Source organism: Corylus avellana, chromosome 8 (assembly GCF_965113065.1).
Source record: "Corylus avellana chromosome 8, dhCorAvel1.hap1.2, whole genome shotgun sequence".
NCBI lineage: Eukaryota > Viridiplantae > Streptophyta > Magnoliopsida > Fagales > Betulaceae > Corylus > Corylus avellana.
This window is the reverse complement of record NC_142497.1, coordinates 1,536,343-1,551,401: the sequence shown is the minus strand read 5'-3', so window position 1 is coordinate 1,551,401 and position 15,059 is coordinate 1,536,343. Positions and strand designations below refer to the sequence as shown.

Below are 15,059 nucleotides of genomic sequence, written 5' to 3'. Positions count from 1 at the left end.
ACCCATCACATATATATAACGAAATGGATCGTCAAGTTTCATAACGATTTATTTCCTGAATAAATGCATCAGTCCGTAGTCAATTAGGAAATAAATGATGATGATAAATTCTTTCATAATGTGCATTATCTTCCTCTACTGTAAATAGTTGGAATAATGCCATACAAGTTCCTCATGTGTGATCGATCTTCTGCATCACTTGCCCAACACCATTCAGTTTGGTATCCATTAAGTAAAATGTTTGCACAACTAGCAGAAAATTAAAAGGATTATTCTAATATCATTTAAGGGATGTATGATCAACCTAATAAAATAATATGTATAATGCATTCATGTTTTCTATTTTCAATGTCCCATCAATCAAACTTTTTTTTTTTTTTTTTTTTTTTTTTCAATAGAAGAAAGAGTCATTTACCAAACATTATAAGGCTACGAAATAGAGCCATGTGAAATAGAGTCATGTTTCAGCTTCCGCGTTGATAAAAGAGAGACCAGAAAATTCTTGGCAAATTGGCAATTACTTCCACACGGTGTTTGAAATAATATTGTAGAAAAATGGTAAATTAGTAATCAAATTGACGACCCGGATGATAGTTTGGCCACACGATATATATGGCTTTATACATTTCTAGATGCAATTAGATAATGGTTGCTCAAAAAGAATATATATATAGGAAATATCTTCAAGTCAAATTTGTTAGGCTTTATTTGTTTGCCCAAAATTAATAATAACAATAATTGAGGAATATATGGATGGTATGTTCATGGTAATTAATTAACATGCATGTTCACAAACCCATTACATATGATATGTATCCAGTCATTAACATACATATATGATATTTTGCATCACTTGCCCAGCAGGCCTAAGAGAGTAATTTTAAAAGTCCATCTTATGTCAATCTTATATCCCTCAAAAAATGAGGTGGCTTTTAAAATCATTATTTGATCAAAATTCAATAATGATCAATCACAAGTTCAATAGTGATTTTAAGAGCCACATCATTCTTGGAGTAACACAAGAGTAATAAAAAAGGGACTTGTAACATTACTCCATTCATTTTGGAATCAATTAAGTAAAATGGTTGCTCAAGTACTAGCATAGAAAGGATAATTCTTAAATCATTTACGGGATGCATTCACCCTCATAAAATGGTATGTATTCATGTTTTCCCATTTCTAATATCCCATCAATCAAAATTTTTTTTTTTTTGGATGAATAAACTAAATTAATAGACCATTTAGAACCTTTTTGTATATATATATATATATATATATATATATTTCATGTTCGCACAAGGGGAAGGAGATTCGAATTAGTAACTTCCACTTCATGAGATTTAGTCCTCACCTGATTAAGCTACCATTTGATGACATATTTAGAACATTTTCAAGTATGTAATGTAATCCAAAAATGTATATTTGAAGAGCCATAGAAATCAACATCTTTTTTCTCATTTTCCCTCGAACAACTACACTAAATCATTATCGGTTTGGTTCAGTTTGGTAAAGTCATTATTGGTCGGTTAATCAAAATTGTCAGTTAATTCACCGATTTCATTTCGATAACAAATTATCTTGAAATTTTAAGTTAATTTCAATCGGTTAACCGTGAGCTTTTTTAATTGGGCCAATGCTATTTTTAAATGGGCCAAAAATAGTTATTCGGCCCAAATTGTTTTTTTTTTTTTGGCTAAAAAAACTTATCAAATATTTTTAACATAACATCACTTCGCAAAGTTCATCCGTCAAAGCCTTAAACTGTGTCAAATTTGACGGTTCGGTTCGGTTTAGTTAACCAAACTGAATCGACGTCGGTATAAAGAATCCATACTGATTTTGGACTCACATAAGTTGGTTGACAATTAATTTTGGTTCGGTCGTAGTCGACAAACGATTGGTAATCGGTAGACGGTTAATTTGCCGACCCCTATACGTAATAAAGGGTTTCCATTCCTTCTGCACATCTGAAATTCAATGTGAAAAAGCTCTGCATTTTAGAAAAAAAGAGGCATGTGCTCTAATGATGCCATACCCCCGGAGCACCTCAGGTCTTGTTCTTAATGATGCCACTACAAGAAGTTTTCACATTTGATTTAAGCTTTTAATTTGTTATTTGTTATCTGTTGTGGCCTTTTTCTTTTTTGTTTTGTCAAAAAACTTGTCATAATAAGATAACTTCTGATCTGGAATTTTGAAATGACAAATCTTTCGGTGTATATTGAAGCTAAACCTGAATTCTCATTGCAGGAATGTGGTCATAACTGGTTTGAAATTTTCAACTTATTCTTAAAAGCAAAAAACCTTTTCCATTTCTGAGTTTGGAGTCTCCAGTTCTGACATCCTAACCAATATGTAGTCCTTTAAGCATATATTTTAATACCCTTTAAATGTGGCTTGAATTAATCAATGTTTTTGTAGGTTGATATATAAAGCACTTCCCAATGCTATAACGTTGGTTGACGTTCTCTTGAAGCATATTATGTTCTTTTGTTTATTTTGGTGGGCATGTAATATGCCTTACATCTCTGCTGCTTTCTGTTGGTTGAATGTAAAGAAAACTTTAATGGACTGATTTTGACAGAATTCCAAAACCATTGAAGGAAAACATTATTTATAAGCATAAGCAATTACAAAGGAAGAAACCTATTTGAACTATACATGAGGTGTTCTAAGTAATTACAATGACTTTGATTAAAAGCTGGAAACTAGAGATTGAAAACAGAATGTTATCTAACATTAATAACTTGAAGGTTTTCTACTTCAATCTTAGAATGGGAAGTTGGTTTGAATCCAACTTCTCTTTCTTTGCACTTTATCTTGGATAAGTGTTGTACAGCTTCACTCCTTCTCCTCTTGTCTTGATCTGTTGTAGTAGAATTCTTCTTAGCTTCATCTTCATCAATTGCAGCAACATCTTTATCAATTGCAGCAGCAGCAGCTAGCCTTGCTTTTCACAGCTGCCATTTCACTAGGAGCAGGAGCCTCAGCTGCTGCAGTAGGACTCCTCACGGCTGCCACTTCACTATGAGCATGCGCTTCAGCTGCAGTATGGTTAACAGAATGCAAATATTTATATGTGCGAGCAGTGTCTTTTTTGTTGTTGTCATATTCTTGTAGTTGTTGAATTTGTACATTTTTAGAAACCACAGTACCTTAATTTAAGTAAATTCACAGCTAGCTGGTGAAGTGGACAAATCAATATATAGTAGCATCAACACAGCCCTTTAAAAGCAGTTAGCCAAAAGCAAAATTAACAATCACTAAGGTAAGGTAAGGTAAGGAGTCCTTACTGAAAAACAACTGGATTCCAAGTTATAATCACCATCATCATTATCATCGTCACAACGGCTCTTAGATTGTTGAATCCTTTGAATCTTATTGCGTTCATCCTCTTCGGTTAAACGTTCTGAATTTTCACTTTCTTCATCGAGTTCATCCTCTTCAATTGAACATTCTAAAATTTCACTTTCTTCATCGACTTCATCCTCTTTGATTGAACACTGAATTTTCACTTTCTTCATAGGATTCATCCTCTACGGATGAACTTCCCAAGAAATAATCACTTCCTTCATTGAGCTGTTTCAAAATCATAAGTAAATCTTAAATGGTTCTTTGGCTGTTAATAGAAGATTCGCTTGCATGAATGCAATAGAAGGTGGTGACTCAATATTAACATCTGAAGAAAAGGTGACAGCAGGGTGACAAGTAAAAGTAAACCTTCAAATACAGAAAAAGAACCTACTTGACAATATTTTCTTCTCACTAAAGATGAGAGAATGTTGAAACAAGAAGAGCAAGTTAGACCAGATTTTCAGATGATACAATAAAGCAAGGGAACAAACTTGATGAGAAATCTCACACTAAGCAAGATTTTAGATATCCCCCAAGATTGTTATCAATCTCCAAAACATATCTATATGTGTACACATGAACAGATATATTTATGCATGTATAATATGCCTTGAAATTCCACTAGACATGAAGATGACCCACTCTGCACATGCTTGCATAAGGCAACAAAGTACTTTGCACATTAAGAGTGTCATGATTAGAAGCTTTCAGATACAATTTGTTTTGAACCAAGCCCTCATGACTTGGATCTTACCTTCTTTTGAAGGACCATAAATGCAGGAAGTAAGGCTGCAGAATTTGATACAATAAGAGAAATCTCATGCCATCTCAGCCCTACATTAGATTTCCAGCCATCCATTAACATTTAAGTCGTAAACTAAGGACAACAAATACTTTAGGTAAGAGGCCATGTTTTATGCATGCTACATAAAAAAATAATAGAAACTTGACAGCAGACCACTGAAACAACATTAATTGCATCAGTTCTCCATACAATTGACTCATGCATCAATTTTATTTTATTTTTTTAAAAAAAAAATTCCATGCCAACAGGTTTCTGTAAGAGGATAAGAATTACTAAGAAAGAATTGTTCTCCTCTGTATAAGAGTTCATAAGACAACTCACCCGTGATCATGCAAAACGACATTTGATGAGTGAAACCGCCACTCAATGGTCCACGGGATAGATTTCTTCCTAAAATTATCAAAAATAGGAATTGTAGAATCTAATAAAAAAAACACCAACCAGCACAATACTAGAATCTCAGTTCATCTCTAGTACCATTATGCAAAAAATACATAAGCATAATCACAAACATGCATATAAGTAAATTAGACATTGCATATCTGACCTATTTATAAGGACAGATCGACCACTGTCTTTTTTTGTTATCATCTTCCTGTCGATGTTGAATTTATATATATGTTTAGAAACTTCTTGTAGTTAACTTCTTGATAATGCATACATCCTAAACCTGATGTTGGCAAAACCCACCCTCTACATTTCCAAAACAAAACAGCCCCAAATTTCTGCACTTAACTTCGTTATACCTATAGTTGGGCAAACACTTGCAAAATGGATGGATCTTTTTGCAATGCTCTTCAAAGTGAAATTAAGGCCGGTCCTAGAGATCCTTCTATTAACTGGTAAGTAGCACACAAAGTAAAAACTTAATTATTCCGGGACGAACTTAAGCCAGAGTCAATTTTTTGAGTATTTTGAATTTCTGAGTGTCAAGTTGGAAATATGAGCTCCAGGAATACTTTTCCACACCAAACGAAGGCCTGACTAGTTTCCCATGACAATCAAATTATGGATGTATGCAAATATGATTTGAGTTCATGACAATCAAATACAATAAAACCAAACCCATAATGATAAGAATATGATAGATCGAACCCATCTAACGCTGTGAGTAGTTCTGTGTTTGCCACTCTGCAGGCATGTGGTATCCATGAAGAGCAGGAGTTCCTTCTAAATGTGACAATTGGCTATGCTGCTGGAAGAGTAGAAGGAATGTGAGGTTGGGTTGAGAGACTCAAAGGTGCTAAATATGTCCCAGAGATTCCCATATGGAACGCCATCTCAATTTAGGAAAAACTTGATCCATAATGAAGTGGACAAATCAATATATCATTAGATAATTAAGTGGACAGGTAAGACCCAAAAGCTACAAACAGCCCTCTAAACTCACAGTACCAAGCAGTTAACCAAAAACAAAATTAACAAGCATTAAAAGGTCCTTACCGAAAAATAACTCCTCATTTGTTGTGGGTTACAATTGGATTCCAAGTTACAAGCATCATCACGGCGCCTCTTTGATGATTGAATACCATCTGATATCCGTTCAATTGTTTTGCATTCATCCTCTTCAATTGAACCCATGGAATTTTCACTTTCTTCATTGACTTCATCCTCTTTGATCGAACCCATTGCAATTTCACTTTCTTCATCGACTTCATTGAACACACTGAATTTTCACTTTCTTCATCGAATTCATCCTCTTTGATTGAACCCACTGAATTTTCAATTTCTTCATCGGGTTCGTACTCTGAGGATGAAATTTCCAAATAACCAATACATGTCCATGGAGTGCAGGAGTTCCTTCTACATCCATCTCCTGCGAATTGAGATGGGAACTCAAGCTAGTGGCTCTCTCTCAAATATGGAACCCCATTTGTCATTTGCACCCTAAACACCGTTTCCAAGCCAGAAAAACCTGATCCATGATTAAGTGGACAAATAAATATATACTAGCATCAACATTGGGCTGCAAACCAGTTAACCAATAACAAAATTAGCAAGCATTAAGTTAAGGTAAGGTAAGGAGTCCTTACTGAAAAACAACTGGATTCCAAGTTGTAATGATCACCATTATCATCATCATCGTCACATCGGCTCTTAGATGGACGAATCCTTTCAATCTTATTGCGTTCATCCTTTCTGGTTAAACATTTTGGAATTTCACTTTCTTCTTCGACGTCATCCTCTTCGATTGAACACACTGAATTTTCAATTTCTTCATCGGATTCGTCCTCTGCAGATGAACTTTCCAAGAAATAAGTTCTTCTTCCATTGGATTCATCACTAGAGAAATGAAAATCCATGTGGGTCACATCTGGATGATCTTTCGCATTCTCTGCATCCTTGTGTATAATATGAACTCCGACACTTCTGACGAACATCCGTGAAATTATAGACAACTCAACTTGCAAACTGCCACCCTTTAGCTCAAAATATTCTAGGTCGAAGTAGTCATGCCATACATTTTTTGATTCCACAAACTTGAATTCTCTCAGTCTACCAATTATGTCTATACCTTTATGCCTCATCGTAAACTGAACCACATCTATAGTATTATCATGGAAGCCCTCACGAATGGGTTGAAGAAGAGCACAAAAAACAATTCCTTGGATCTCATCCAAATGAGGGAGCCCTTTAATATCTATTATACATGATTGACTACCATATGAACAGTCCCTACGATGGCGGAACCAGTCTGGTATCCTATTTCCAGGAAATACAATTCCACCGGAAAAAGAGTCCTTATAATGTACCTATTGAATATCAAGAATTTTCTCAAGTATAACCCATAAACCAAGACACATACAAATACGTACATAAGAAAGAGAGAGAGAGAGAGAGACAGACATACCTTATTCAATAAAAAATCTTCCACCTGATTCCCTATTTTCTTAGCCATTTTAGTGCAGTCAGTCAATTCAATCCACTCTAACGCTGGCAACTGACTTGTATTGAATTGATTTTCTTTTGATATTTGCGGAAAACTTTCCAATGAAACACATCCGCCAGCACTTATTTCTTTTATGTTTGCTGGAAGTTCTAGAATTTCTTGAAGTTGCTTGCATTGGGCAAACCCAAGCCACCTCAATCTAACAAATGTTTTGATCCATACAGGCAGACTAACAATTTCACTCCCTGATATATCTAACACCTCTAAAGTGGAAGGGAAAAGTGTCCCAGAGAAATGTATTTTATCAAGAACCAGTCGTGTTAGTGCCGGAAACCCAACCGAGGAACAACCAACATCGGAAATGCTTGAATTCGCTGGAGGAGGCGATAAGAATAATTTTGATCTTCCCTCTATGGACACAATTGGGAGCATGGATTGTCTTTCATCCCTCACATTTGTTACAAGTTTTGGACACCCTCGAACACAAAGATAGTCGAGATGCTGTAACTGAAGAATGCTACTTGGAAGATGAATAAGGTTAGAGCATTCGAAAAATGACATAAGGGTAAGCTTATCAAGGAATCCAACAGAGTCATGAACCTTAACTAAACTTTTGCACCGAGAAACATGTAATTCTTGTAAATTTGGAATTCTTGAAATATCAGGAATTTCAGTTAGGCTTTTAAGTCGAATGAATTCCATAATAATCAGGTTTGATAAATTCTGCAAAGGAAAAAAAGAAAGAGGGGTAAAATAAGCTTCAAAGAAGTTTACAACAAAATTTTAAAGAAAAAACATTAAAAATTACAATCATACCTGAAATCTGCCATTGAGTCCTTTAAAGAGGCCATTACGTATTTTTAGAATAGTGAGTTTCCGTCCATGAAAATTGGATGGAAGAGATTCTAAAGGACATTCAGTCCAATCAAGGACTCTTAACTCATTAGGGAGATAAGTCGGCTTTGTAGAAAAGTTTGCATTACGACATATAAAATATCTGAGCCTTTTCATCTTCACAAACACTTTGGAACTCCACTGTATCAAGTCTCGTTCCGGCAATTCCACTAGTATGCCTTCAATTTTGTTTGTTCCCTAGTAAGAGAATGCATAAATGTGGCAACAAAATGAAAACATGAAGTTCTCCCTACTTTATCACTTGCTAGAATTTTATATATACATATATATATATATATTATAATTCTATCAAGTCATATATATATATATATATATATATATATATATATATATATATATATATATATATATATGACTTGATAGAATTATAATTTTATTCTCATATATACACACATTATTTTATGAAAATGAAGCAAACTTATATTCCATCAATCTGGCTACCTGTGGTGCTTCTTTTTTTTTTTTTTTTTTTTTTCTCATATTTACTTATTATTCTTTCTTATTTATAAAATAAAAAGTACAATACTCATAAAAATTATATATATCTTTGACAAAGCATAAAAGCCAATTTCCTTTATGATTTATTTATTCTTTTGGATTAAAGGCATCCTACCTACATCCAAATACATGTTTGGGTGATGTTTTATGTTTAATTATTTTTTGAGTTTATGTTTGGGTGTCTTTTACACCCAACTCTAATTTTTTTAACCCAACCCAATTTTTTACGCCCAATTCAAATCTTTTTAACTTAACTCAAAAAAAAAAAAAAACAAAAACAAAAACAAAACAAAACAAAAAGCAAAAAAATAATAATTAAAAAAAAACCCAAGGTTCCACCCCCAGCCGCTGTTTGGGGTGACTCGGCCACCCGAAGACACCCGGGGGTGGTAGAGCTGTTGGGAGATAAAGCGATTATGGAGTTTTTACCAAGAGTACATTAATATACATAATTGAACACAACTCTAGCCCAAAAGTCTAAGCTAATGGGCTAAGATCCATTTATGTATATTAAGCACTATTTTCTTTTATATTTTCTCAATGTAAGACACAACACTCACAACAAGAGTCACCCTCTACTACCCCTTAGGGATGATTTTCAAACTTCAAATTTTTTATTTTTAAAATTTAGAATTTAGAATTTTTTTTTTTCCAAATATATTCAATTTAATTTACCTTCTGAAACATCTTTTCTAATTTTGTTTCGTATTCTCTAAAGCATCTAAACCTAATTTTTTTTTAAAAAAAAAAAAAAGAAAAGAAAAAAAAAGATCGGTATTCACAATTTTGAATACAACAAAAAAATTATATAAAGAATACCAAAAAAAAAAAAAATCGCATACACAAATGAGCCAAATTAGTTTTTATGGTGGTGTGTGCGCGCGCATGCGTGTTATTTTTCCATCAACATTTGCAAAATGTAAAACTAAAAGTGTTTTTATGAGTCATACCATATTTTCTTCTAATACATCACGGACGTCTTCATGAAACCACAACCTACTGCGTTTGCCAGGTTCATTGGGTGACTCTTGACGAACAATTTTCCTACCCATATCTTGCAGTAAGTCATGCATCATCAGTCTTTCATTCTGATCAATAGTTATGAGAGACTTATCCATAAGCACTTTAAGACCAATATCCGGAAAGAAATCACAACTGTCTAGTATTTTAGTGACATATTCTGCATTCTCCCCTTTGAAGAAACAAGCAATGTCAAGGAAAATATTTTTCTCATTCTCTTCCAATCCATCATAACTTATTTTAAGCTTTTCATGAATATAATTATGAGGAATTCTTTCGTACTTTTTCAATACACTTTTCCAATGATTTTTGTCTCTTCCATATAGATCCGAACCTAACACCGTTAAAGCTAGTGGGAGGCCCCCAACATAAAGTAGGAATTTTTCAGTGAGTTCAACAAAATCATCATTAGGTTTATCACTTTGGAAGGCGTGTCGACTAAAGAGCTGAACAGCTTCATTGTTATCCAATTCCTTCATCTTGTATGCTAAATTAACTTTATGCTTAGCAAGTAAATGTGCATCTCTTGTCGTTATGATGGTTATACTCCCCAAACCAAACCAATCATATTCTCCAGATAATGCATCTAACTGAATCAATTGATCCACATCATCAAGAACTAAAAGAACCTTTTTATTGCAAAGCCTTTCCTTTATGACATTGATTCCTTGATAAACATTGCGAATCTTCAAGTTTGAGTCGCCTAGGATATCATAAAGAAGTGTCTTCTGCAATTGGACTAGACCACCCTCTCGCTTTGAATTTTCTCTAACGTTTGCAAGAAAACATTTATCTTCAAATTGATCAGCAATCGAGTTATAGATCGCTTTTACGATAGTTGTCTTACCAATTCCACCAACTCCAAAGATTCCTACTTTGTGTCTGTCACTCATTCCTAGACTTAAAAAACGATCTTTGATATCTCGTACACGAGACTCTAGTCCAATTGGATACTTGGCAACATTTAAGTATGTATGACGGTTCATTCTTGAGATCACAAGTTGAACAATTCGTTGGATAAATTCAAATTCATTCCTACCAGTGCAGAACAAAAAACAAAAAAAAAACATAAGAACATGATTTACATACATTTGTTCGATTTCTTTTAACAAATGAGAATGGTATGCAACAAGATTTGATTTAACCCTTCCCTCCCTATATCTCAATTAATCCTCCTAAGGATTTTTGTTTTTGTTACTAAACTTAACTTTTCTTTTTTCATTCAAGAATTTAATTTGTTTTGCCTTGTTGATACATATCAAGAGTGTTTTTTCATTTTATTCTAAAATGTAACCGCATTTTTTTTTTTTGTAAATGTTTTTTTAATCTTAAGGGTTTATTTAATTCCAAAATGTTTAATCTCTTATTAAATTGAATTGTTTGATCTTGCACCATTCAATAATAATGGGATAAAATATATTTCCACTAAACTTTAATTAGAACGTAGCAAAATACCACAAAAGTTAAGTATTACATTCAGGTAGACCCTGCTATTTGAAATAGGTGGTGAAAACTTATATTATGAAGGGTGAAGTCTCCTATGATTGTAGCACAGAAATTACTTATATCAGATTATGTAAAATGACCTTTATGTTGTCTTAAATAGTTTATGTGTTCCATATAACTAATGGAAAACTAAATAGTTTAATGAAAACTATTTAAATATAAGTTCTTATCCCCTGAAAATATGACTAATTTTAAAAATATGATCCTAAATGTGAAAAATACAAAAAGAATTTAGAGTTCTTGTGACAAAAAAAAAAAAAAAAAAAATCATAATGATTAAATTTGTTAGAAATAACAAACTTCAGTAGCACTTAACCTTATGAATTTTCATTACTTTTGCAATTGCCTCCTCAAAGTTCAAAAAGAAGTGCTAGAGAGTCAAACAAAAGAACCCAGAAAAAGTTCCAAATTGATGTGGCAAGGATTTTTAAATTAAAAAAATGTAATTCTCTCTCCTTTGTTTGCCACACCAGTTTGAAACTTTTTCTGGGTTCATTTGTTTGACTCTCTAGCACTTCTCAAGTTCAAAAACTCTCGATCTAATGTATCAAACTTCCAATTTTTTGCAATGTCACCCCATCGTTAGGTTTTTTGGTTAAATCCTAACAGAAGGGTGTCATAATTACCAAATACCCCTCTTTTTTGGGAAATTTGTTTTCAAGATTCAAGTGTTGGTGAAGATTTAACAGAATTTGCAAAAATACTCACGCTTAAATATTTGCAATTTTTTTTACTTTTTGTAATTAAAATAATTGGTATTTTGTGAATTTTGACAGGATTTAACGGAAAAACCTAACGGATTGATGAGATTGCAAAAAATTAAAAGTTCGTTATACTAAATTGAGAGTTTTTGAACTTTGAGAGATAATAATGTAAGTTTAGGGGGTTAAGTGAAGTTTCACCAAATGAATAATATTATATTGTAGGACACAAGAAAAATATTAATCGGCTGGGACCACGCCTAATGAAGCATATGTCACTAGTTCGAATCTCCCTCCCCCTCTTGTGTGGACATGTCAAAAAAAAAAAATAAATAAATAAATAAGAAAATTTCTTCCTCAACAATTAGATCATCCATATATTATTAAAGTAAATTACGTGGTCTTAAACAAAACAATATAATGAGTTTATTTTGTTGGACGCAAAAAGTTAAGAAATAAGCTGAGTACTTTTAAAGTGACTAACATTTATTTGCGTAAAATGGTTCATTTGTGCTGCACATGCATAAAAGTAGGTGTCTAGCAAAGAGCGATCAAGGTTAATCCATGCGCAAATAAATTATTTTGGTGGTATAAAAATAAGGTCAGAAATACCCTTTCTCCAAATGGAAGCCAGATAAATTGGCAACTTTAGTTAGTGCTGTCTTCCAACTCTTCACAGTGTCTTCTTTGAATCTGCTTTCATGCTTGGCTAGTGCTTCACCAAAACTCTTGTTTTGATGGCGTACGTCCGATGGATCTACTTTGTAAAACACTGGCAAGACGTGCTTTGTTTCCATACACTTAAGGATCTCCATCAACTCGTCCAAGCACCAGGTGGACGATGCATAGTTCTCAGAGAGTACAACGATTGCATTCTTCGACTCTTTGATGACTTTGAAAAGTGCTTCTGAAATTTCATCTCCTCCTCTAAGTTGGTCATCTATGTAGGTATAGATTTCCTTTTGAATCAAAGCGTTGTATAGATGAGCAATAAAATTGTCGCGGGTATCTTTGCCTCTAAAACTCAAGAACACATCATAAGGCCGTGGACGGGTGGAAAAAGAAGAGGAAGAAGCTCCATGTAAGGTCATGGAAGAAGCCATTTGTGTATGTAAGCCTGATTACTACGTTTTAGGGATACTGAGTAATGACTCTTCAATATAACTTCAATAGACACAGAGAAGTACTCGACGCGGCAGTGAATGATATAATAATATAATTACAAGTTGGTCCTATAATAATAAACAATCTTGAAAGATGAGAAAAAAGCATACGCGTTGGTCAAAGAAAGAAGGAAATTTCTTGGCAACTTCCACACGGTGACTTTACTTGGAGGAGAAAATTAATTAGGATAAATATTAAAATAGATAGCGCATGCGTTGGGAAACAAAAAAGATGAAGCTATTTTTCATTTTTATTTTTTTAAGATGATTATTAAATAATTTGTAGGGCCTACAATTTTATTTATGTGCATTTATTTTCCATTTTCATTTATGAAAATAATTATTTAATTCATAGGACTTATATGAATTTCTATGGTTTTTTTTTATTAAAAGAATTAAAATTTTTATTTAAAAAAAAAAAAAATTGTAGGACTCAACTGATTGCAGACAAAGTTATTAATTGTGACACAACCATGTCTGCTACAAAGCTCGTGAAAGGAAAAAGATAGAGCGCAGTAATTGAGTCAAGTTTCATCGAATCATCATCATACGATCGAAAGGCCCATAGGAGTCCTTTAGGGCGGTGTAAAGATGCCGCGTTTTTTTTGTTTTTCTAAGCCAATAAAAAAAAGTTACTTGATTAAAACATTAAAAATTGGATGGGTTCCTGAACTAATCAGACTCAAAATAAAAATTACTGTAAACAATATAAAGAAAAGTAGAAAATCGGTCCTCTTTTTTTTTAAAAAAAATAAAAAATCGGTCATCTAAAGGTTGTAAAAAGCAGTTTAAACACATAGACAGAATAAACAGGCAGGAGTTTTAACCCTACCCTAACACCCGCAAAGTAAAGGTAACCACCAAGGAGAGATTGCGGTAAAAAAGGCACTGTAAAGATATCAGGATCCGAAAAGAAAAAGAACACTCTAAATTTCAGTACAAGAAACCAAGTAACAAAAAAACACGCGGCGGAAGGCGTGACGGAAGAAAGCGGTGTGGAAGAGCTAACCCGGGCGTGGGGTCCACGATGCCGCAATCCAGTTGCGTCAAAAAGAAAAAAAAAAATACAAGGTCGTAGAAAGGGAAATGAAAGAAAGCATGGCCCATTGCATTAGCACTGTAAAAAGCGCACGCATTGGGGAAAAAAAAAGATAAAGAAGAAGCTATTTTTCATTTTTTATTTTTGAAGATGATTATTAATTTGTAGGACCTACACTTTCATTTACGTGAATTCATTTTTCATTTCCATTTATGAAAATAATTATTGAATTTGTAGGACTTATACTTTTACTTATGTGAATTCATTTTCTATTTTTGAAAATAATTATTAAATCTATAGGACTATAAGTTAACATCCACAATTTCTCAAACACCAGAGATCGACTCTAAGCATTTATTCTATGAAAGACATTCATCATATATGAAAAACAATACCATCAATATATAATGCACTTACAATTATTCAAACACATGATTGTTGTGGGATAATTACGATAGTAACATATTACTACGGCCATATCTGAAGTTTCAATGACTCATCATTCTTGTTTAGGAGACTCACGGATCCTATATTCAACATGATCAGTTGATAATTTAATAAAAGCATTACAAATCTGTTGATTTTTTTTTTTTTTTTTCTGAGCTACAAATCCGTCGATAGTTTGAGAAGAAAAATATAGTTTTTTTTTCCTAATAATTGAAAATTACTTCCTGTAAACCTAAGTTTACCCACTTTGGAGCCAATAGGAAGGTAATGGGTACTTCCAAAACCTAATGTTGATATGTGCAGCTTGACCCACGACCTTATTTGAGTTAAATTCATAAAATAAAAAAGCCCAATCAAGCAATATGGTGGGCTTCTCAATCATCTTTAAGCTTGACAAAACCCCCCTCCACATTTCCAAAAGAAAATTCCAAGAAACTCATTAGATCCCACACATATATGGGCAAATTTAAGCCCAGTGTCAATTTTGGGAGTATTCTGAATTTCAGACAATTAGAAAGGGGCTCATTGTTTTCAATCAAAGTTTGAAATATCAGCTCCAGGAATACTTACACCCAAAAGACATGCCCTATTTAAAATCCTTCAAAACCCAAATAGACGATAATGCTTGATAACTAACAAATATATTGAAGTAAAAAATAAAAAACAAAAACAAAAAACCCAAGAAACAACATGGATTTGTAGGTTTACCAAAAAACCATTT

At 33.2% G+C, this 15,059-nt stretch overlaps 1 protein-coding gene across 3 annotated transcripts; it reads right to left on the bottom strand.

The window, feature by feature from the left end:
* Positions 1 to 2,581: 2,581 nt before the first annotated feature.
* On the bottom strand, positions 2,582 to 12,828 carry LOC132164640 (disease resistance protein Roq1). 3 transcript variants are annotated; one of them, XM_059575182.2, is made up of 10 exons: positions 12,302 to 12,828; positions 9,413 to 10,517; positions 7,866 to 8,141; positions 7,011 to 7,772; positions 6,193 to 6,912; positions 5,603 to 6,074; positions 4,481 to 4,549; positions 4,109 to 4,188; positions 3,294 to 3,579; positions 2,582 to 3,044 (listed from the first exon to the last, which is right to left on the bottom strand). In XM_059575182.2, exons 1-6 carry the CDS (start codon positions 12,790 to 12,792, stop codon positions 6,036 to 6,038), a joined length of 3,393 nt encoding a protein of 1,130 aa, XP_059431165.2. In that variant the 5' UTR covers positions 12,793 to 12,828; the 3' UTR covers positions 2,582 to 3,044; positions 3,294 to 3,579; positions 4,109 to 4,188; positions 4,481 to 4,549; positions 5,603 to 6,035. The 3 variants fall into 3 exon arrangements, with proteins under 3 accessions (XP_059431165.2, XP_088375000.1, XP_088375001.1); XM_088518874.1 differs by lacking the exons at positions 4,481 to 4,549; positions 12,302 to 12,828 and having other exon boundaries at positions 9,413 to 10,509; XM_088518875.1 differs by lacking the exons at positions 4,109 to 4,188; positions 4,481 to 4,549; positions 12,302 to 12,828 and having other exon boundaries at positions 9,413 to 10,509.
* Positions 12,829 to 15,059: the final 2,231 nt, after the last annotated feature.